The following is a 23,293-nucleotide window of genomic DNA, read 5'->3' as shown; positions in this document are numbered from 1 at the left end:
TGAACTCCAACTCACCTGCCAAGACTCAACGCTAGTGTTACCTCCTCTGTGAAGCCTTTTTCTACCAACCAGGTCCTCTTCTCCATACAAACATTATCACATCTTTTCCACTTTTTCACACACATCTCTGTTTTGGCACATCACACATTAGCTTGAAAAGTTTTTTTTGTTTACCAGTGTTTCTCTATTAACTAGAATGGAAGCTCCCCAAGTAGAGACTGCACTTTATTACCTTTTATTCCCAGGGCTTGGGACAGGGCCTGGCAAATAACAGGGACTCCAATGCGTGTTAGATGAATGAATGAAAAAAGAAATGTCTACAGAGAAAATCAAAGTATTTCTGAAGCAAATAATTCAACTCCCTGACCCACTTTGAAATTAATATTATAGTTCCTCAGTTCTAAGAAATATACATATACAAGCATATACTTCTCACTAAATTTCCCGAACTGGCCATTAACATTGTTGCATCATAATTTGGGAGTCAATATTTATAAACTATATTGGTTTTTATAGGAAAGATTGTGTTGTTCAAGATAAAGTTTACCAAATGACTCTAAATATGCTGCTAAAGTTAATAAAATAAGGACTGAGAAAATAATAGAACACTAAAATAAGTACATATTAAGACATTTATTTTAGGAAAAACAACTAAATAGATTATTAAAACATATAATCTTGAGATTAGTGTTAAAGACTTTTGAAATAACTGAGACACAGTTTTTTAAAGTTGTACTACACTAAGCTTAAACAATTTACCTACCCAGGATTAAGTAACAAAATAGGAACAAAGAGTATTATAACAAAAAGAAAACAATGTAAAGCCAAACTTTCTGATAAAAACATGCATATATGTGAAGAATAGAAGACATATATGAGCTTGAGCAAAATGCTAAGGTATTTTAAATAATACGGTAATGAAAACTCTGAGCATCCTCTCAACGTAATATAGGAGATTTAGAAAACAACAGAGAAAAATAAAATAATGATAAACTATTACACAGACTTTAGAAATATGAATAGCAATTTTTGTAACTGCATAAGAACTACCTTAGTTCCTTAACCTATTTCTTGATAAACCTGACAAAATATTACACACAATGTTGAAACATCAAATACCTACTTTCAGACCAAAAGTTATTATACAGCTTTACAAAAGTAATATTGTATTTCAAAAAGTATATGTAATAAACATGTCCAATACTGTTGTATTCTTTGACAATAAATAAATAAAATAAGCACTATCATGCAGACTACAAAGTCTCATCTTCATTCTAAGTTGTAAACACGAAACAGAGCCCTGTGGTAGACACAGGTAAAAGTTCTCACTGGATTTACAAAATTAGCCATTAATGAGCTGTTGATGATAGAGAGCTAGAAACTGGATACTATGCTGCTAGACATTAGTAACTAAACACATAAGAAAAGAATATGCAGTCCTCTCAGTGCTTTAGATGCAAGGGTCCCTGACCAAACCAGTGATTTAATTTCACGGCTGCTTGGTACAGATAGCTGACATTACTAAATGCTACTCTAATATCAACTTGTTAAATGTGAATCCAGACTCAGCATATCAGAATACTAACCCAGACTAACTGGAGTCATGGGAAATATTTTGGGAACTGTTTATTTATAAATGAGTTACAATATACCACTATAATTAGATTAATATATAATTATTGATAAACAGGATTATTTCTAAAACCCCATTATTGTTGCCACCGTTATATTTAGAAAAAAAATTAGTATTTTCCTCTTAAAACAAACCCTTGATTTATCATTAATCATTTAGATCAATTTAGATCTAGTATATGTTGAATTGAAAGGTCACTATATTTTTTATAATACTTTTTATAAAGAGTTATTTAATAAACATTAAAAAGGGAACAATTTAAAGTTCTGCTGCAAATTACACATTCTTGAATATGTTATAATCCAATACTCTACTCCAAAAAATAGAATTTGAACAAAGCTAGGCATTTGGCTGTCATCAAAAAAATAAATAAATAAAAAATAAAAAAAAATTGTGAGCTTACCTAAGTTTAAATAAAACCAATAAAAGTGTATATTTTTAGCCATACAAAAGGCAATTAGTCACACTTTATTTTAAAAAAATTAAAAATACTATTTTCAAAAGCATAAACAACAAACTATATACTATTACTACAAAATCAACTATTTTAAGGATTTTCTATAAGTATTCTAGGTTAATTATTTCATGAAATGTAAAATAAATTTACAAGGTACATGTAAATTCAATTAGCAAACTAATAGTATGTTTCTTCATAGTATCACTTCATTGCTTTCTTTTAGGGGCCAAAATAGTTAAGTAGGTTATAATATCCTAAAAGCTGGTTTTTAAACAATTTTGTAAATAGAATTAATAATTCTAAAAGATCAGAATATCAAATCTATTATTTATTCTTCTTCAGTAAAGTAGTTGCTTATATTAACATCTGAGCATTGGGTAACAATGATTACATTTACCAAATTTCAAAAGAGAGAAAACAAACTAGTAATTACTGAATATTTTATTTACTTCAAGGTACTTGTCCAGAAGCTCTTTTTAAAAAATCTTTAATATAGATATTGTGTGTTATATAAACACAGATAAACAGATAAGTTACCCACCTGCCCCCACCCTGAACTATGCTGTACTGTCATCTAAAATTGGTTTAAGTCAAAAAAATTTTTAATTTCCTGGTATTAAGAATGTTTTAGTATCCTGGCAAGACCTTGCAAATACAAAATTTTTAAAAATCTATTTAAAGTCAAAACACCTAACATACTTTGGAAAGGCCATATTACATAAAGAACTGCTTCAGTTAATATTCGCTAGAGTTAATTTACAAGCAAAATTAGCAAAACAACAAAATAGTAAGGTAACTAGAACATTATGGGAAATACTTAGCAAATGAAATCAAAATCAAAAATATAAAATTTAAATTTCAATATTGTTGAAAGAGTAAGTTACATTTTAGAAGGCATTCTTAACTGGTAGCTAAAGAAAAATAGGGTGGAAAAAAATTCTTGTGGTTAAGGGTATATACAATGAAAATGCCATTTATTTCTTCTCTGCTTTAACTATGCAACATAATAGTTTTTTAACAATGACCTAATAAATACATGTATTTTAGAAAATAATTTTTCTCGGTATTCCTTTACAACAAGATTTCCACATTTTATATAGGGTTTTTATTGTTTAATATTTTAACTAAGCATTCTATAGTTTACTTTATTTCATAATAATTAAGGAAGGGAGACTACTACTTGAGCATTTTTGAAAGTCAGAATAAAAAATGGGAGTTAGAAATTAAAATACTATGTCACTTGAGCAAAGGGAAAAATATACCAAAGTGTTATAAAATAAATTATTATTTAAAGCTGTTTTTATGCTACATAAATGTTTTATGGCTTAACTCACTTTGGAAAGTTTTTTTAATGAATATTTTCTACATTGGTAAAAATAACAAAGTGAAAAATTATTGCGGGTTCCTCAGATTTACAAATATTAAGTTTATTACTACAAAAATACTTGCTAGCTAAGGACCAGGAAAGTATATAAAACTGCTAAGTTATAATAAATTTTAACCAACTATTTCATACAGCTATTCTAATATAAATTAACATTTACCAAGACCAAAGAAAACTTACCTTACAAGAATGCTTCGAAGAATTAGATAGTTCATTTGTGAAATCTCTCTTGCTGTCTCTTGATAAATGATCAACTTTACCTTCATTTCCAGATGCAAATTTTATAAGTAATTGAGGTGGTCCCCCTTTAGAACAATTGTGCTTAAGGCTGGACAAACAGGAAACATTTGGATAAATTCCTCCCAATGAAATACTTCTTTGTAAAATAGCATGGTTTTTATTTGTCTGTAAATTTGGTCTTTCCAACTGTCCACTGATATTTATTTGATAATCTACATTTTGAGAGGATGGCAAACATGCAGGTGTCCTCTGCATAAGCTTAACACACTCTGAATTAGAGTTAAGCTTAACTTCTGACATCTCTGGTTTATAATCACCATTTGCTGCTTCACAATCTAATGTAGTTGTTTTTTGTTGAGTGAAATGCACTGAAACACAAGAATATCCTTCAGATGGCTTTTCAAAGGTAGTCTGATTTGGACTACTATTTGCAATAACAATTTTCTTTTGTGATGAGCCCTTCCCGTGAAGTGGTCGAATGTCTCTTACTTCTCCGGGAGCGCAGATCGTTTTAGATAACCGGAGTCCATTGACAGCTGTTGAAAGAAATCCCTTAGCACTAGTACCATCCTCATTATGGGCAGTTTCATTGGGAGAAATAATAAACTGGTGTGAGGTTTGATAGGATCCTTTGCTTGGAAGAGTACCTGTACTTGTTGGAGAAGTTGGCGGGGTATTTGAAGGACTCCTAGGAAAAATGACTAAGGATGAACAACGTTTTAGTGGAATTTTTGAGTCCCCGCTCACCGGCAACTTCAGAATCTCCAGTCCATGCTCCAAGTCATCCTGGACAAAAGGAATTGTACTTGTACTTCTTGAAAAAATTTCACATGGGGTAGTGTTCCTGTTGAGCACACTTCTATTGGAGGTACTGTCAGAAGATAAATTTCCACCAAAAAATGTATCATCAGTTAGTGGAAAAGTATAACCACTGCTGTCACTGGTGATACTGTTGGTGTATGAACCTCCACTCGCGATACTTGTGCATGACCCATAATCACTACAGTTGCTGTTGTAAGACCCATGCTCACTGGTCGAAAAGTTACTAAGGCTACCACTGCAAACGGCAGAACTGCTCAAAAGGTTACCATCATTCACAGCATTCAGTTCACTATCAACCACAGCATTGCTGTAAATGCTGTCCTTCAGGGCACAGGTAAATGAAGCATCATCACCATCAGCTAAGACACTGCTAGACTGAAGACATCTACTGTACCTGGTTGTCGGCTGTAGTGAAATCTGCAGACAGCTGCTCTTTTTATTAACATTTTCAGGTGAAGGAGCAGATGATCTCTCCTGAGACTTAATGTTTTCCTTTATTAACGGAGCTAGTGCAGTCTGTCTGGGAGTCAGCTTCATTTGAACAACGTTAGATGTTGAAATCCGTGTTGGTCTTTTGAAGCACATGGGAACATTGCTATCCAAACCATCTCCGGAGGTTTCTGACAAAGGATAAGTATTACTTCTTCTGGCTGCAAAATGCAATCGTAAGCTTTGTGCCATTTGTTCTCATTTCCAAACATGTTAAGGGCTGAGAGTCATAACAAAGATCTCTGTCGGTAGACAGGCTAGAAGCAGCTGCACTGCGTCGAAAGAAAAAATCATTTGTGGTGCCCGAAAGAGCTCTTAAGCAGTAGTCTTTATCCTAAGTAAAACATTAGATACCAGATATCAGAGAAAGAAAAAGGCGACCCATTCCTGAGACTGACGTTTCCAAAATGTCTTGAATTGCTTGTAGTCAAAATGCCTTCTCTTACAAAGCACTTGATTTCCAGCGACCTTTAAGCTGAGCTCAGCTGCAGTACACTGCCTCAAACACTGCCAACCTTGTTTCAATTATACCTTCTCCAATTTGCATGAATGAGTAACACAAGAACAACAATCTTCTAGCATTTCAAGTTGAAACAGTATTTTTTCACTCCAGCTCTATTAAATGAACATTTAAGTACGTGAATCACAGTGCCTATACTTTCTCCAGCGGAGTTTGACCACTAATATTTTTACCCATAGGGATAAAATTACAGGAAGTTGGTAGGAATGAAACCCCATGTAATTGAGTATCAAATCGAGGATTGAATTTCCAAATAGTAGCCATACTAGGAATCTAGTCAAGTTAATGCAGAAAGGAATAGAGACTGTTACATTTTTTAAGGTAAGTTCAAACAGTTATGCAATTTGGAAATACCAAAACTGTGGGGTGAATTAAAAATCTAGCATTAAATCAAATAGAGAAATATTTTAGCTTCCAAAAACACTTCTTATACAAAGTGAAAGCGTAAGGACAGAAATACAAAATTTGCCTAGTAATACTATTGCAAAAATTAAGCATACAGCTGAGGGGGAAAAAAAGTTTAAGAGAAGCTGTCACCAAGCATTTTCTCCTATAATTTTAGGGCCTTTTCCAGCCAAGTAGTACAGTCTTTAAATGATGCCATTTATATTTTGACTATTAAAACTCTGCCAAGAAATAGCCTAAGCAAACATTCCATTAAAAATATATGCAGATTAGACAGAAAAACTATACCCCAATATAGTCTGAGCACACAAGATATTTTATTCCACTGTCTCTGCAATTCATTCACTTAAGAGAGTGTTTTGTTAAGTAAAGAAATCTAAAAAGAATTTAACACATCAAATAAACATATCTCAATGCCAATTCTGTTCTGAAAAACTCTAAGAGCTCTTTGCTGGCCCCTACTGGTGCAGTGAAACAATCCATCTAGCTGTCTGATATCTATAAAGAAACACACACCATGCTTCATATTTCTTTATATAAACAAAGTACATACTTGTTTACATTTTTGAGTACTAGCACTGCCCTCGAGGTGGAATTACTACTGCTGATAAAGCTCTCATAGTAGGGAACAGAAGACTATTTGTCCTCTCAGGGGTTGTGATTTTGTACATATATTTTTTTCTGCTTTATATTTATTTAACCTTTACTTTATTTTCAGTTTACTAGGTAATAAAAGTTTAATATTTTAATTTCTGCCCCAAATGTCATAGCCCAAGGTTGGTACCCTATTTGAAAGAAACAAATTTATTTTTAAATAATACTCTAGGGTATATTTAAACCCCTTACCTGAATTTTATAGCTGGAACTCCAGTAATAAATATATACTGGCTCATTCATAGGAAAGTAAAAGGTAAAATAGTTCAGTTGTTTACACCACATGGTACTACACCCAAGTTGTATTTTTCTAAGTAAGTTTTTTTCTTGAAGTAAAAGCAAATATGTAAAATAAATACTTGCACTTTGTTTTAAAAAGAAAACTCTGTAAGATAGATCTGTTCTCAACCACAATTTTCTAAACAGTATTTTAATCAATTACGACATTAAAAAATAGAAATATGGAATTAATTAAATTATATTTCTAACTAGAATGAAACAGTACTAGTTTTAGAATGTGTATAATAATTGTAGACTTAGTAATAAAGTTATTACATTATGTTGGTTTTGTATAACCTATTTCCTTAATGATTTTACAGACTTCAGTAAATATTCCCTTATAATGCTTTTTCTTTATACAAAGAAAGTCCTAATTTTTCCACTATACCTTCAATTGACTTCAGCTTTCCTTCATGAATTAGGTTGGGGGTCTAATAATTCAAAGAATGGATCACTTCTAATAAAGATCTAACCAATGAGATCTAACTGTTCAACGCCTGTGACTTAACACTTCCAGTTCATAAATAAGCAAAGCTCCTCTGCTGGTTCATATAAAATAATGAACCTCAAGTATTTGGCCAGATAAATGTTTTCTCTTTGGTAAGCTTCACTATAAACATCAGTTTCATGTCCCCTAAGTAGATTTTAAGCTTCCTGGAGTGTGAGGGCCATAACCAAACATTTCTCCTGAGTTCATGCTGGGCACAAAGTGAGCATGAAGTAACACCAGAGAGGAGGCTGGATGGATGGGAGAATGGTCACCACCGTTAGTTACTCTCAATGCCTGATGCTTTCTTTGAGGATTTTTTTTTTTAAAGTTGATCCAGCTATACTTTAAAGAAATGTCAAAGAGCACTACAGCTGGACAAAAAGGAATAATGCTTGAAAAATTTGCAAGGGCTTCAGCTAAAGAAAAGTAAGGTAGGAGAACCACATGCACTCCCTAACATTCCTGTCTCAGTTTAATTTTAGAGAGGCTGAAGAGTCTGCATTGCAGATGCTGGTCTGAGATTGCACAGGACCTGTACTGCAAATATAGCAGTTACATGTAGAACCTGGGGAACTTGTAAAATGTAGCCCTTTAACCAAACAGATGCCAAAAGAAGGACATCAACCCAAGTGGAGAAGAGCGGAGAGTTGTGGCAGCCCTCACCTAAGCAAGTCCCAGAGAATTTCATATTCTGAAATAAAACAAATCATGTCATAGGATTAGACTAAGGCTCAGGACCCCACATTCTGACATGTTTGGTTATTGATTATCTACACAGAAAATAACAGGATGCTCTGCATGCTATGGACAGGCTCTATGATAACCCTAGTCATTGACTAGAACTTTGAAGGCCAAAGTCCACCATGTTGATGAAAATGTATGTCAGCTTTGCTGGGCTATTTTGCCCAGGTGTTTGGTCAAACACCAGTCTAGATGTTGCTATGAAGCTATAGTTTTAGATGTTATTAACACTTAAATGAACAGATTTTGAGTAAAGGAGATTACCTTCCATAATATGGTGGGCCGCATTCAATCAGTTAAAGGCCTTAATCAGCAAAGACAGGTTTCCTGAACAAAAAGCAATTCTGCCTCAATACCACAACACAGAAACCCCACCAATTTATTGGCCTGCCCTAAAGATTTCATACTCAAGACTGTAACATCAGCTCTTCCCTGAGTCTTCAGTCTGCCATCTCTGCCCCACAGAGTTTAGACTGGACAGTCTCTACAGCTGCATTAACCAGTTCCTTAAAATACCTCTCCCTCTCCCTCTTCCTCAGTCTCTCTCCTCCTGCTAGTTCTGTTTCTCTGTAGAGCCCTGACTCATACAACCACTAAACTTGACAAGCACATCATTTCCACCCAGAAGACACACTACAGGCATCTCCTAAAGCTTTGGAGGCTGAGTGTATGTGGGTGGACCTCAGATCAGTGACACAGAAACTCCAACTTTTTCATTGGTGGGTGGAATTGTTTTAAAGCCACAAAATTCTGAAATGTCCCATTACTGGTAACACCACCATCACTATCACCATCACCAAACTATTATAGTTTATAACCCTCAATGCTTAAAATTGGCTGAAAAAAAGGAATATTTCTCAAAACAAATATCATTATATTGCAAATTTTCCCAGATGACTAGAAATTGATCCTGCTTAAAATTATGTCTGTGTTCTTCATTGTACATCTCCAAAGAGTATTTGCTAGGGAAAAAAAATACATCCTTAATTTAATTGTGAATGCTACATGAGAATAAAGATAAAATGACATTTACAGCAGGGTAGGCCATTAATTGCTGTATAATCAAGTCTGTTACTCCACTGATGGCTATAGTTTGCATTCCATCTCAGGTGAGTTGTACACTTCAATTACCTGCCAGAACTAGCAACAAACCAGAGGATTAGAATGACACATACCACCCTGTTCTAATTATTTCTTGCTCTCTTTTTCTAGTAAAGTGAGCTTCCTGAGAAAAATCTGTGTTTCTAAGGCAAAGCAGAATATTTAACATAGTAGCTATCCTAGTACACCCTAGTGAATAAAAAAAAAAAAAATGGTATCAGAGAACCATAAATGCATGAGTCCATGAATGTTAAATAACTATATTTGAATCATGATGAAAAATTTTCTGAGTGCTTTGATAGCCAGTGTCTAATTTTATCATCACAGTAAATTTATCAGATAGGAAGGGTAAATGTTGTTATCCCCATTTTTTTTAACATGAGAAAATATTTTCAGAAGGATTGAATGACTTGTCCAGGGTTACAAGCTCAAGGACCAAACCACAGGTGGGGCTGAAAGAGGACTGACTCCTTGGTTTGGGGATCTACAATACCCTAATCAACGCAGTCTTTTGATTTTGCTTTTAGCTGTAAAGGTTTTTTAAATTTTTATATATCACATTTATAACTCCAGAAATATCCCATTGTTAATATCAGATGCAATTCTGTTTTTCTTTTGACCTATCATGACACCCTGTGTAGTACTTTATACATAGTAAGTGCTCAAGGAGTGTTAATGCATCAATCAGAGAATGAAAAAAATCAGTTTTGGCAACGAAGAAAGAGTCACACCATACTGAAGTTAGTGGCAAAAAAGCCTTGACAACTAGGGTGAAAAGCACAAACACAAACTATCCTTCCTTGTGGACAACATGCAAATAACCCACATAAAATAGTTCACCAATGATACACCCAAGAATCAGTGAGAAATTCACATCAGTGTCAATAACAGCAGGAAAAATAACACAGTAATACCATAACCCAGCAATTCAAACTCAAAATATGAATCTTAGAGATACACTCATAAATGTACATCAGGAAACATAGCAAGAATATTTATCAGTCAGTAATGGCAAAAAACTGGAAGCAACACTAACATCTATTATGGTAGATAAATGCCTAAATTAAGATATTATGGGATTTTCAGATGAAGAAAAACTATGCATCAGTGAAAATGTGTTATAGATCAATCCTACAAATATAACATTAACAAAAAAAATGTTAGAGGAATATATACAGAGTGATACTATTTTAATAAATTCAAAATTATGCAAAAGGAAACTTTTTTTTTAGGGATGCATACATACAGCAAAGAAATTATATTAAAGACAATACAGTACTTGTGGAGGAAGAAAAGGAGATGCTATTGGGAAAGAGTACAAGGGGTCATGATGATTTTAATAATGTTCTAGTTCTTAAGTTGAATAATAAAGTACACAGATATTTGTCTTATTATTTAAAATAAAAATTTATATTATATATACTTTATATATATATATATATTTCATAATTTAAAAAAACACCAATACTAGTAAGAAGACTAGACAGGGTGGTAAATACACAATACAATAAACAGATGATGTATTATAGAATTGTACACCTGAAACCTATATAATTTTATTAACCAATGTCAACCCAATAAAATTGATAAAAAGGAAAAACAAAATAAAAAACACCAATACTAAATTTCACCTGGTCCTATCTAGAAGAAAAACAGGTCTGTAGAGATAGGGTGGGGGTGGGAGGGAACATTCGCTATCCTATAGAAAAAAGCAAAAATATAAACAGAAAATAAAAAGCTTTGCAACTGACATATTGATAACCAAATCATCCACATCTGTCACTCAGCCTTAAAAAATTAGATTGCCGGCTACTGATGAATTCTCCTTTGGCAGCAAAAAAAGCACTTTTGCATATTACAGTTTGTATATAATCTAATAGATTTCATTTGCAACATCTTCAGTTACTAGTATAGTTATAATTTCTTGAAGAAAAAAACTTACTAGGCAGTCTAATACTAAAAACAGATTCTTTTAAAAATCTAGTGTCTTCATTAGCTAAAAAATGAATGAAACTATTTAACTTCCTTTTTTTGTGCTTCTGTTTAATCAGATAAACTTTGAACACATAACACTGTTCTTATGCTTTCATGTTCAAATTTTACAGGTTTGAAATATAAATTTAAGATTTCAAACTAAGAGGGTTTGAAATAGGATTCCAAAGAGACAGAATCGGGAAGAGGACAGGACTTCAAGATAGTTTTTAGGAAATCAGAAATCAAAACTATCATTAAAAAAAAGTCAGGATCCGCAAGATACTGGAGGAGTAGATGAAAGTTACACTAACCTCCTCCCAGGTCCAATCTGGAATTTCAACTAAATGGTGGAGAAATCACCCAGAACAAACAACTGAACTATAGTGAGAAACAGACAGAAGAATCAGCTTCAGCACAACCTGACGGGTAAGGAGTGCAGTGGAGACTTGAGAAGGCTGGCTGTGCACCCATAGTCAACAGCACCAGCGGGATATTTAAATGGCCAGTTGGATCCCCCTGAGAAGACTGGGGTCTAAATCATAAATGGCGATCCCTGCCTACAGCATCAGGGCCCAAAAAGTACACAGATTACAGCCAGCTGCAAAAAGCAGCAAAGTTGTTCTCTGCCAGAGGTGGGTGGCTGAAGACACAAAGAGCCATTTAAAGGGCCAACACATAAATTTTCATTTGCAGCCACTTACCCTGGCAAAGGTAGGGGCAGAGTGGGCTAGAGACACCTGAGGAGAGACTGGGGACAGAAGCTTTGGGAAGAGAACTGAGGGTGCAGACAGTGGAATCCCAGTGCTGAGTTATCCCCCATATGGCAGCAGCCATAGTGCTCAGGCAGACCGCATCCCTCCAAGCAGCAGCAGCCTGGGGGAAAACAATAGCCCTGACCCCAGGAGGAATTCTGCCCCGCGCCATGGTTCTTAAACCTGACTGCTGAGTGCAGAGTGACTAGATTAACAACTGAAAGAGACAGCCACAGACAGTAGATCCCTGGAAGTCTTGAATAGACTACCTAAGGTCAGACTGGTCTACCTCTGACATCACCAGAGGTGGATCTGGAAAGAAAAAACAGCGGTAAATACCAGAGGCTACTGTGATGAAATCCACTGTATTCTTCTCCATGATTTGCTATATTTTCTTTACTACATAGCTTTTTAACATTCATTTCTTATCCATCAAGTTTGTCCATATTAAGTCACTAGATTTTATACTATAGTTTATTTCTCTCCTTTCTTATAATAGTCTTAATCTCTTTATAGCCTTATTTATACTGTTTTATTTGCTGTTGATAGTGGGATTGCAGGGGGAAGTTATTTTTGTGGACGTGGGTTTGTTTCCTGGGTTTTGTGGTTTTGTTCTGGCAGCACCTGCACAAAAACACACAGGACATGGTGGGCAGAGTGACCCTCAGTTAACCAGCTGGAGGGAAGGACCCACCAAAGAACAACCCAACAACAATAAAAACACAAATACTTCCAGAGAGCCAACATAAATGGCATAAAAGGATCCTAAGAGTATCAAGTTCAAGAGATCAAGGAGACTGCACCACTGAATCTCACAGGTCTCCTACAATAGAAGTTCACACCACAAAGTCAGGAAGTCAAACAGATGAATTTAAGAAGCAGAAGCAGAAAAGAAGAATATCACAAATAATGGGAAGACAAAGAAACAACCCCCAATTGAAAGGAATGGAAGAATCCTGAGAAAGAGTGCTAAATGAAATAGAGGCAAGTAAACCATCAGATATTGAGTTCAAAACAATGGTTCTAAGGAAGCTCAATGAGCTCAGTGAGCTCAGAGAGAATTACAAAAAACTGCAGGGAAACTATGAAGAACTTACTGCAAACTATATCAGCATGAAAAAGAACATAGAAACTATCAACAAGAGGCAAGAGGAAATGAAGAATACAATTTCTGAATTAAAGAACCCAGTAGAAGGAATCAAAAGAAGGTTCGGTGAAACAGAGGATTGAATCAGCGAGCTGGAGGCCAAGGTAGAAAAAAGCTCCTAGAAAGAGCAAGAAAATGAAAAAAAGACTTAAAAAGAGTGGAGAGGTTAAGGGAAATGCAAGACAATATGAAACACAATATTACCCACATAATAGGGTTACCAGAAGGAGAACAGGAGCAAAGGATAGAAAACCTGTTTGAAAACGTAATGATGGAAAACTTCCTAATATGAGAAGAGAAAAAGTCACACAAGTCCAGGAAGCACAGAGGGTCCCATTCAAGAGGAAACCAAAGAGGTCTACTCCAAGACACATCATAATTAATATGGCAAATAGCAAAGACAAAGAGAGAAATCTTAAATGCAGCAAGGGAGAAACAGGAAGTAACATACAAGGGAGCCCCAATAAGGTTAGCAGCTGAATTCTTAACAGAAACACTACAAACCAGAAGGGAATGGCAAGAAATAGTCCAAGTAATGAAAAAGCAAAGGCCTGCAACCAAGACTGCTCTACCCAGCGAGGCTCTCAGTTAAAATGGGAGGCGAAATAAGGAGTTACCCAAACAAAAGGAGGCTAAAAGAATACACCTCCAACAAACCAGTACTGCAAGATATGCTAAAGGGATTGCTTTAAGAAGATGAAGAAAAAGAGTGAGAGAGAGGAACACAGGTACAAAGAGGGTAAAATGGCAATTAATAAGTGTCTATCAATAATAACCTTCAATGTAAATAGATTAAATGCTCTAATCAAAAGACATAGGTAAGCTGAATGGATAAGAAAACACGACCCACACATATGCTGCCTACAAGAGATCCATCTCAGAACAAAAGACTTACACAGACTGAAAGAGAAGGGTTGGAAAAAAATATTCCAAGCAAATGGACAGGAAAAAAAGCCGTGGTAGCAATACTTATATCAGGCAAAGTAGACCTCAAAACAAATGCCATAAAAAAAGACACAGAAGGACACTTCATAGTACTCAAAAGAAGAATCCATCAAGAAGACATAAGCATTGTAAACCTTATATGTACCCAACATAGGAGCACCCAAATATATAAGGAAAATCTTGGAGTACTTCAAGAAAGATATAGATAGCAGCACACTTACAGTTGGAGATTTTAACACCTCATTGTCAACAATGGATAGATCTTTCAAACAAAATATCAAAAAGGATATTGTGGCACTGAATGACGCATTCGATCAAATGGACTTAACTGATATACATATACACACACACATATAGAACCTTTCATCACAAAGAAGCAAAAATAAACATTCTTTTCAAATGCACATGGAATATTTTCAAAGATAGACCACATGACAGGACACAAAACAAGCCTCAACAAATTCAAGAAAATTGAAATCATAACAAGCATTTTCTTGGACCATAAGGGCCTGAACCTAGAAACCGACCTCAAGGAAAAAACTCAAAAAATTCAAACTCATGGAGACTGAATAGCATGCTATTAAACAATGAATGGGTCAATAATGAGATCAAAGAACAAATCAAAAAGTTTCTGGAAACAAATGAAAATGAACATACAACAGTCTAAAACCTATGGGACACAGCAAAGGCAGTCCTAAGAGGGAAGTCATAGCAATACCGTCTACCTAAGAAAGATGGAAACATTTCAAAGAATCAACCTAACCCTACATCTACAAGAACTGGGGAAACAAAAACAAACAAAGCCCAGAGTGAGTAAAAGGAAGGAAATAGTCAATATCAGAGCAGAACTGAATGACATCAAGACTAAAAGAACAATTTAAAGGATCCATAAATCCAGGAGATGGTTCTTTGAAAAGATAAACAAAATTGACAAGGCTTTGAGCAGAATCATCAAGAAGAAAAGGAGAGAACACAAATAAATATCAGAAATGAAAGAGGAGAAATTACAACTTATACCACAGAAGTACAAAGGATTGTAAGAAATTACTATGAATAGCTATATGCCAAGAAATTTGAAAACCTAGGTGAAATGGACAAACTTCTAGAAAAATACAATCTCCCAAAACTGAATCAAGAAGAAGCAGAAAGCCAGAAAAAGACTGATAACAGCTGGGGAAATTGAAGCAGTAATCAAAAAACACCTGGCATACAAAAGCCCTGGACCGGACGGTTTCACAGGAGAATTCTACAAAACATTTAAGGGGGAGCTAATCCCTGTCCCTCTGAGACTATTCCAAAAAATCCAGGAAAAGGGAAGACTCCCAAACTCTTTTTATGAGACCAGCATCATCCTAATCCCAAAACCAGATAAATACACAAGGAAAAACTATGGCTACAGGCTCAATTCACTGATGAATATAAATGCTACAATCCTCAACAAAATATTGGCAAACCTCATCCAGCAATACATGAAAAAGATCACACACCATGATCAAGTGGGATTCATCCTAGGGATACAAAGGTGGTTCAACATTAGCAAATCAATAAATGTAATCACATAAACAAAAGGAAAGACAAAAATCGCATGATCATATCAATAGATGTGGAAAAAGCATTTGATAAGGTAAAGCACCCATTTATGATAAAAACACTCAGCAAAGTGGGGGTAAAAGGGGCATACCTCAACATAATAAAGGCTATACTATGAAAAACCTACAACCAACATCATACTCAATGGGCAACAACTAAAAGCTTTCCCATTAAGATCAGGAACAAGACAAGGATGTCTGCTTTCACCACTTCTATTCAGCATAGTATTGGAAGTCCTTGCCACAGTGATCAGACAAAAAAAGAAATAAAAGCCATCCAAGTTGGAAAGGAGAAAGTAAACTGTCATTGTGTGCAGAAGACATGATAGTGTATATAGAAAACCCCATAGACTCCACCCAAAACTATTCAACCTAATAAGTGAATTTGGCAAAACAGTGGGGTACAAAGTCAATATTAAAAAATTGATGGCATTTTGTACACCAACAATGAAATATCAGAATTAGAAATCAGGAAAAAAATCCCATTTGATATAGCAACAAGAATCATTATAGCAATGAAGTATCTAGGAATAAACCTAACCAAGGAGGTAAAAGACCTGTACACAGAAAACTACACAACACTGAATAAAGAAATTAAGGAAGACACAAATAAATGGACGCAAATACCATGTTCATGGATTGGAAAAATTAACATAATCAAAATGTCCATACTACTCAAAGCAATTTATAGATTCAATCTCTATTAAATGCAATCTCTATTAAAATACCAATGACATATTTCACAGATATAGAACAAACATTCTGAAAATTTATATGGAACCATAAATGACCATGAATAGCTACAGCAATTTTGAGAAAGAACAAAGTAGGAGGGATCATAATACTGGACATCAAACTATATTACAAAGCCACTGTAATCAAAATAGTCTGGTACTGGCATAAGAAAAGAAATGTAGATCAATGGAACAGAATAGAGAACCCAGAAATAAACCCATGTTTCTATGGTCAATTAATATTTGACAAAGGGGGCAGAAGCATAAAATGGAGTAATAATAGCTTCTTCAACAAATGATGCTGGGAGATCTGGACAGCTACATGCAAACAAATGAAACTCAACCACCAACTTACACCATACACAAAAATAAACTCAAGGTGGATAAAAGACTTAAATAAATGTAAGTTGCAACATCATAAAAATCCTAGAGAAGAGCAAAGGCAGGAAAATCTCAGACATTCCATGCAGCAATATTTTCACTGATATGTCCCCTTGAGTAAGGGACACAAAGGAAAGAATAAACAAATGGGACTTCATCAAAATAAGAAGTTTCTGCACAGCTAAAGAAAACATCAACAAAATCAAAAGGGAACCAATTGTACGGGAAAATATATTTGTTAATTATACCTTGGACAAGGGTTTGATCTCCAAAATACATAAAGAACTCACACAACTCCACTCTAGGAAGACAAACAAACCAATTAAAAAATGGGCAAAGACCTGAACAGACACTTCTCCAAAGAGGACAGAGAGAGGGCCCAAAGACACAGGAAAGGATGCTCAGCATCACTAGCCATCAGAGAAATGCAAATTAAAACCACAATGATATACTACTTTACAGCCGTCAGAATGGCCATCATAAACAAATCAACAATTACAAGTGCTGGTGAGGCTGTGGAGAAAAAGGAACCCTAGTGCACTGTTGGTGGGAATGCAGACTGGTACAGTCCCTATGGAAAACTGTTTGGAATTTCCTCAAAAAACTAAAAATGGGACTGCCTTTTGACCCAGAAATTCCACTGCTGGGATTATATCCTAAACCCAAAACACCAATTCAAAAGCACCTATGCACCCCAATGTTCATAGCAGTACAATTTATAATAGCCAAGTGTTGGAAGCAACCTAAGTGCCCGACAGTAAGTGAGTGGATCAAAAAGCTATGGTACATTTACACAACAAAATACTACACAGCAGAAAGAAAGAAAGAGCTACTACCCTTCGCAATAGCATGTATGGATCTGGAGAGCATTATGCTATGTGAAATAAGCCAGGAGGTGAAAAAAATACCATATGATCAATGATACAAACAAGTGAGCAAAACATAACCAGCGACATTGAAATAAAGAACAAACTAACAGTAACCAGTGGGGAGAGAGGAGGGGGATAACAGGGGAAAAGAAGGGGAAGGGTTGTCAAGGAACATGTATCAAGGACCCAGAGACAAAGCCAAAGGGGGGAAGGATTGAGATCGGGGGGTGGGTGGGTGTGACGGGGGAAAGCAGTGGGGGAAAATAGAGACAACTGTACTTGAACGACAATGAAAAACAATACTCTTGCAGAAAAAAAAGTCAGGTTTAACTTTGCTTTTTGCCACTGTAAGAGCGGGTCATCTTTTAGAGGACTTTATTTTATTGATATAAAGAGGGTAGCCTTCCTTTGTAGAAGAGTGGGGTAAGAGAGTGGATGGGATGTTATAACTGGATACAGGCAACTCCCCAAAATCCACTGGAGTGAGGAGGCACAACCCAAGATGCTATGGACAACCACCAGGGTACGTGGATGAGAGCAAGGGAAGAGAAAGAGGCTGCCTTTCCTGTCATCTCCCGTCATAACAGGCTTTGAGTGAGACCTTGTAATCTAGTGAGAACTGACAATTGCCTGGGAGGAGAATGGAAGGAGAGAAATAAACTGAGTCTCCCCAGAGTCTCCATAACCACCCGCAAACCATCTTTCATGTCGCAGGTTCCCAAACCACTTTTCCTTGCTGCTTTGCTGAAATATACCTTGCTTCACATTTCTCACAAGAACAATACAACTTACCAATCGATTTTCATCGAATACTTCAAAAAGAAGCCGGTGCTGCTGAGGGTGGACCTAAGTAAGAGAAACACAACCTTTCTTTAAAAACAAGTGAACATCAACCCACAGAGGCTGAGAATAAGTGCCTGAAAATGTTGTCATGTCCTAATTCTTGTTCTTTACAATATATTTTAAATTACATGAGATACTTAATACAAAAGCAGATCAGTCACATGTCATCTATTTTCTAATGATTTCACCATAATACAAAGTGGACTTGGTTGCTCATTTTTCCAATTTTTCTAAAACAGAATGAAAGGAAGTAAAATAACATTTCAAAAATTATTTAAATGTTTGCCAACACTTAAAAATATAGAATGGATTTAAACTTCTTATTATCAATTTTATTTACTCACTTTTTATTTATCTGGTTAAAACTACCCAAAGTGGCTGTTGATTTTATGGGAATTAGTGCCTTAATCCTTGTAGTACTGACTTGATAAAGGAATTTGTTACTTCTACTATAAAAAGTACAGGAGCAGTCAAAAAGTATAAGCTGAGTTTTCACTTATTGTTTATATTTTGCACATGAGTAAAAATTAAAATGCAGTACTTTATTTTTCAAAGCTGATGTTTTCATTTTTGCTGAAATATTTCAGTAAGTTAAAATTTACTTAATAGCTAAAAGAAGTCAGAGAAAGAAAAATACCATATGATTTTATTTTTATGTTGAATCTAAAAACAAAATAAATTAACAAACAAGACAAACTCATTGATACTGATAACAAATTAATGGTTGCCAGATGAGAGAGTGCTGGGAGACTAGGTGAAAAAGGTGAAAAGACTAAGAAGTACAAATAAAATAGTCATGGATACATAAAGTACAGAGTATGGAACATAGTCAATAACACTGTAATAACTATGTATGGGGTCAGATGGCTACTAGACTTATCAGGATGGTCAATTTGTAAGTTATATATGTCTAATCACTTTGTTGTATACCTGAAACTAATATAATATTGTATGTCAACGGTAATTGAAAAGATTTTAAAAATTATGTAAAAAAACTATATAATGTCAAAAACAAAGAAAATCTTTAATAATTTTTATACTAGCAATTAACATGTGTAAGATAACAGAAGAGATATGTATTGGTCTCTGCCCTAGTTTCTGGCACCAGAGCTCATGAAACCGTTGTAATTTCCTAAGTGATAAGAGCACTAGAAACATCTGTTGTTCTAATATTTAGTCTTTGACCCCGATTCCTGATACAAGGCTCCTAAAACTCTTTCATTTCCTGGGTGCTGGAGGTGTTTTTTCTAACGACGTGACTCTGGGTGGGCTCCGGGATGAGGGCTGGTCACCAGAAAGAACAAGCCGTGATTAGAAGCTTGGAATTTTCAACCCCATTCCCCATTCTCTTGAGAAGAGAGAAGGTTTGAAAACAGAGTTAATGATCGATCATACCTACATATGAAGCCTCCAAGAAAGTTCCAAAAGTACAGGTCAGTGAGCACATTCACATGTGGGGAGGGTGATGCACCGCAACTCCACAGGTACAGAAGCTCACGCCCTTAGATGCCTCTCAGACCTCATCCTATCTATCCTTTCACCTGGCTGTTCATCTGCATCCTTTATTATATTTTTTAATAAACTGACAAACACAAGGAAGTGTTTCTTTGAGTTCTGTGAGCTACTATAGCAACTTAATGGAACCTAAGGAGGGGGTGGGTCATGGGAACCTACGATTTGTAACCAAGTCAGACAAAAGTTGTGGGTAACCTGGGGACTTACTACTTTCGACTGGTGCCTGAATTGAGGTCAGTCTTGTGGGAATGAGCCCTTAACCTGTGAGATCTAATGCTATATTGAGGTAGATAGTGTCAGATTGAGTTAAAACATAGGCTACCTAATTGGTGTTGCACAAAATTGCCTGGTGTGGGAAAATAACCTCCACATATTTGGTGACCAGAATTATGAGAAATAAAATATTCTGTGTGATTAAAAGAGAAAAAACACAGGTGGTAAAGAATTAGATTTATTTTCCATATGATAAATATATTGGGTTGGCCAAAAATTTCATTTGTTTTTCTCCATAAGATAGCTCTAGTAGCACTTAGTTGTCTTGAACTTCATTCAGAACAATTTTGTTAGATTGTATTGTGACAGCTACCATCTCAGCATGCATTTTTAAAAAAACTTATCAAAATTGGTGAATTTGTGTGTAGCCATTTTAGTTTTGAATATGGAAGAAAATATATAACATTTTTGGCTTTATTATTTCAGGAAAGGTAAAAATGTAACTAAAACACAAAAAAAGGTTTGTGCAGTGTGTGGAGAAGGTGCTGTGACTGATAGAATGTGTCAGAAGTGGTTTGTGAAGTTTCATGCTGGAGATTTCTCGCTGGAAGATGCTTCACAGTTGGGTAGACCATTTGGAGTTGATAGCGATCAAACTGAGACATTGAGAACTATCAACCTTATACCACATGGGAGATAGCTGATATACTCAAAATATCCAAATCAATAAAGTTATTGGTGAAAATGAAAAATGTGTCTTTTATTTTATGGAAAAAACCATACTTACTTTTTGGCCAACCCAGTATTTCTCCACTCAGGCCAATACAAGATGATGTATAAAACAATTCTCACACTGAGATTGATTTTTAACCCCTATGATAAATATATTACATTGAACACCGTGCTATTTTAAAACTTAGTGTTACATGTCAAAAGTTTTGATAGCCATGATAAAAGAGATATCTAAATACCTAAACTCTCACTTCCTTCTGAGAACATAATCCTAATTTTACCTGTGGCAATGTGCCCAGAATCACCATACTACACAACTTGGGGGGATAATTTTTTTGAAGTATAACATACATGTAGTAAAGTACAATGTATACTAACCTTATATATATAGCTCGATGACTTTTTATACATGTATACTGTGTCATCATCACCAAGATCAAAATATCAAACGCTCCATTCTTTGTACTGTTTTCCACGTGAATAGTGCCCTCTATACTTGTTCAACATTGAGACTCTGGATACGTCTATCTAAACATTGTTTCCTTGCACCTAAGGGTAGCCAAATAGGCCAACGTGATAGCAGTTATTGGATGGATCTTCTGGAAGAGCTCTTTAAATAGGGCTTTCTCAACTGGGGCAGATGTTCCTCAGGTCCTTTGCCTTTCTCTTTCCTGCCCAGACCTTGGATGGGATAGCCGGCACTCCTACAGCCATATTGTAACCAAGAAGCAACTCTGAGGAAGGAAGCCCCAGTCATGAGCTAGATGCCATAGGAACAGAAGAATAGTGTAAAACAACAACATTTTCTAAGATGTAAAGGAAGTTTTGGAGGAAAAGAAATTTTGAGCTGGGACTTGAAAGACAGGAAGAATTTGAGTAAGAAAGTTTAGAGAATATTCACAGCAAGGTGATGGCATGAGGAAAGGCAAAGGAGAGAATGAGCATGCTCTAAGGAGTGCAAATGGTTAAGAACATTTTTATATTAAAAAGTGGCATGAAAATTTTGGTTAGTTAGGCTAGAGCCAGGCTGAACTCACTGAAATCCAAAAAAAGGAGTTAAGACTTGATTGATAGAGAAGAAAATGAAGACTTTAAAAGAAAAATTACATGATGTAGTTCCTGCATAAGTATTATTTTAGTCAAGTGATATACAAAGTTAATTGCACTGGAGAGAGACCCTGGAGTCCGTGGGGTCTATGATCTAGTAACTCAGCACGGAGGGATTAGAGCTCAGCCTGGGATCGTCCCAATGAGAACAGAGGGAGGAAAGGCCATGAAAAACATTTTGAGGGAAAAAATCCGAAGTCTCAGTGTCTATCAAGGTCCCTGGTAGACACTGTAGCCACTCACTAGCAATAATGAATATTCTAAGAACATAGGAATAATGTCTGATCTAATCAGGTCTTTGCAGTCCTGGTTCAGGACATAACTTTTTTTGGTCACTTTTTATTTTCAATTAGAGTTGACATACATTATTATATTACTTTCAGGTGTACAAGCCAGTGATTAGGCATTATATAACTTACTCAGTGATCATCCTGAAAAACCTCACACCCATCTGACACCATACATAGTTATTAGATTATTGACTATATTCCCTATGCTGTATTTTACATCCCTGTAACAACCAATTTGTACATCTCAATCCCTTCACTTTTTCACCCATCCTCCAACCCCTCCACCCCCGTCCCAGGCCATAATAGCTTTCTAACAGGATTCTCTACCATAACTATTCTCTTATCAATCTCTCTTTCCTATTACAATTGGAGTGACTTACCCTAAAAGACAGTCTGGTCCATCTTTACTACCCTACTCAAAAGTTGTTTCTAATGGCCTAAAGAGTAAAATCCATACCTGAGTCCAATTTGCTTTTCCAGCCTTATCTCTGACAACTGTCCCCTGCCCACCCACATACACGAGACAACGCCACTCACTGCTTCCTGAACAGGTTCGGGGAAAGAAGCAAGCCCTAACGACCTAAAGAGAGGCTAAGCAAACTGTGACTTGTGTACCAAACTCAGCCATCCACTTTTTTTTTAAACAGCCAATGAGATAGGAATGTTTTTATATTTCTAAATAGTTATATTTTAAAAGGATACATAAGTACCTGCATAATAGCCTCAATTTTTGCCTCCTGGCTGGCAACACCTAAAATACTGCCTGGCTCTGTAAGAAAAAGTTTTGACCCTGTCCTATGACATTCACTGTATGTTATCTCTTAATTCCTCTTCTGTGTTTCTACAACGGTACTGGATAAAACTATCCTTGGAAGATGCAAGAAAGTCACTCAAACCATCTTCTGTGTTTTGTGGTTCACATGAGGAATTCTTGTTGAGAAAGAATCAGCCTGAGCAACCATGAGAACTAGCTGGGATCTTCAAACA

The 23,293-nt window shown here is 35.6% G+C and overlaps 1 protein-coding gene and 1 long non-coding RNA gene across 4 annotated transcripts in view; one reads left to right on the top strand and one right to left on the bottom strand.

Moving 5' to 3' along the window:
* NEDD4 (NEDD4 E3 ubiquitin protein ligase) overlaps window positions 1–23,293 on the bottom strand; it is a 124,186-nt gene that overhangs the window by 63,758 nt on the left and 37,135 nt on the right. Inside the window, exon 5 of one of the 3 annotated variants that reach the window (XM_054565386.1) lies at window positions 18,399–18,452. In XM_054565386.1, the coding sequence (XP_054421361.1) occupies window positions 18,399–18,452 (54 nt within the window). Of the gene's footprint in view, window positions 1–3,654; window positions 5,728–18,398; window positions 18,453–23,293 lie in introns of those variants that run through there. The other 2 variants (XM_054565387.1, XM_054565385.1) reach the window with 2 other exon arrangements.
* The window catches only part of LOC129064225 (uncharacterized), a 35,871-nt gene that overhangs the window by 1,676 nt on the left and 10,902 nt on the right, over window positions 1–23,293 (top strand). The gene's annotated exons all lie outside the window — the stretch shown is intronic.

Source organism: Pteronotus mesoamericanus, unplaced genomic scaffold (assembly GCF_021234165.1).
Source record: "Pteronotus mesoamericanus isolate MK-2021 breed Mesoamerican mustached bat unplaced genomic scaffold, CSHL_Meso_final contig_164, whole genome shotgun sequence".
Lineage (NCBI taxonomy): Eukaryota > Metazoa > Chordata > Mammalia > Chiroptera > Mormoopidae > Pteronotus > Pteronotus mesoamericanus.
The sequence above is the reverse complement of the archived record's forward strand: the minus strand, read 5'-3'. Positions and strand labels throughout refer to the sequence as shown.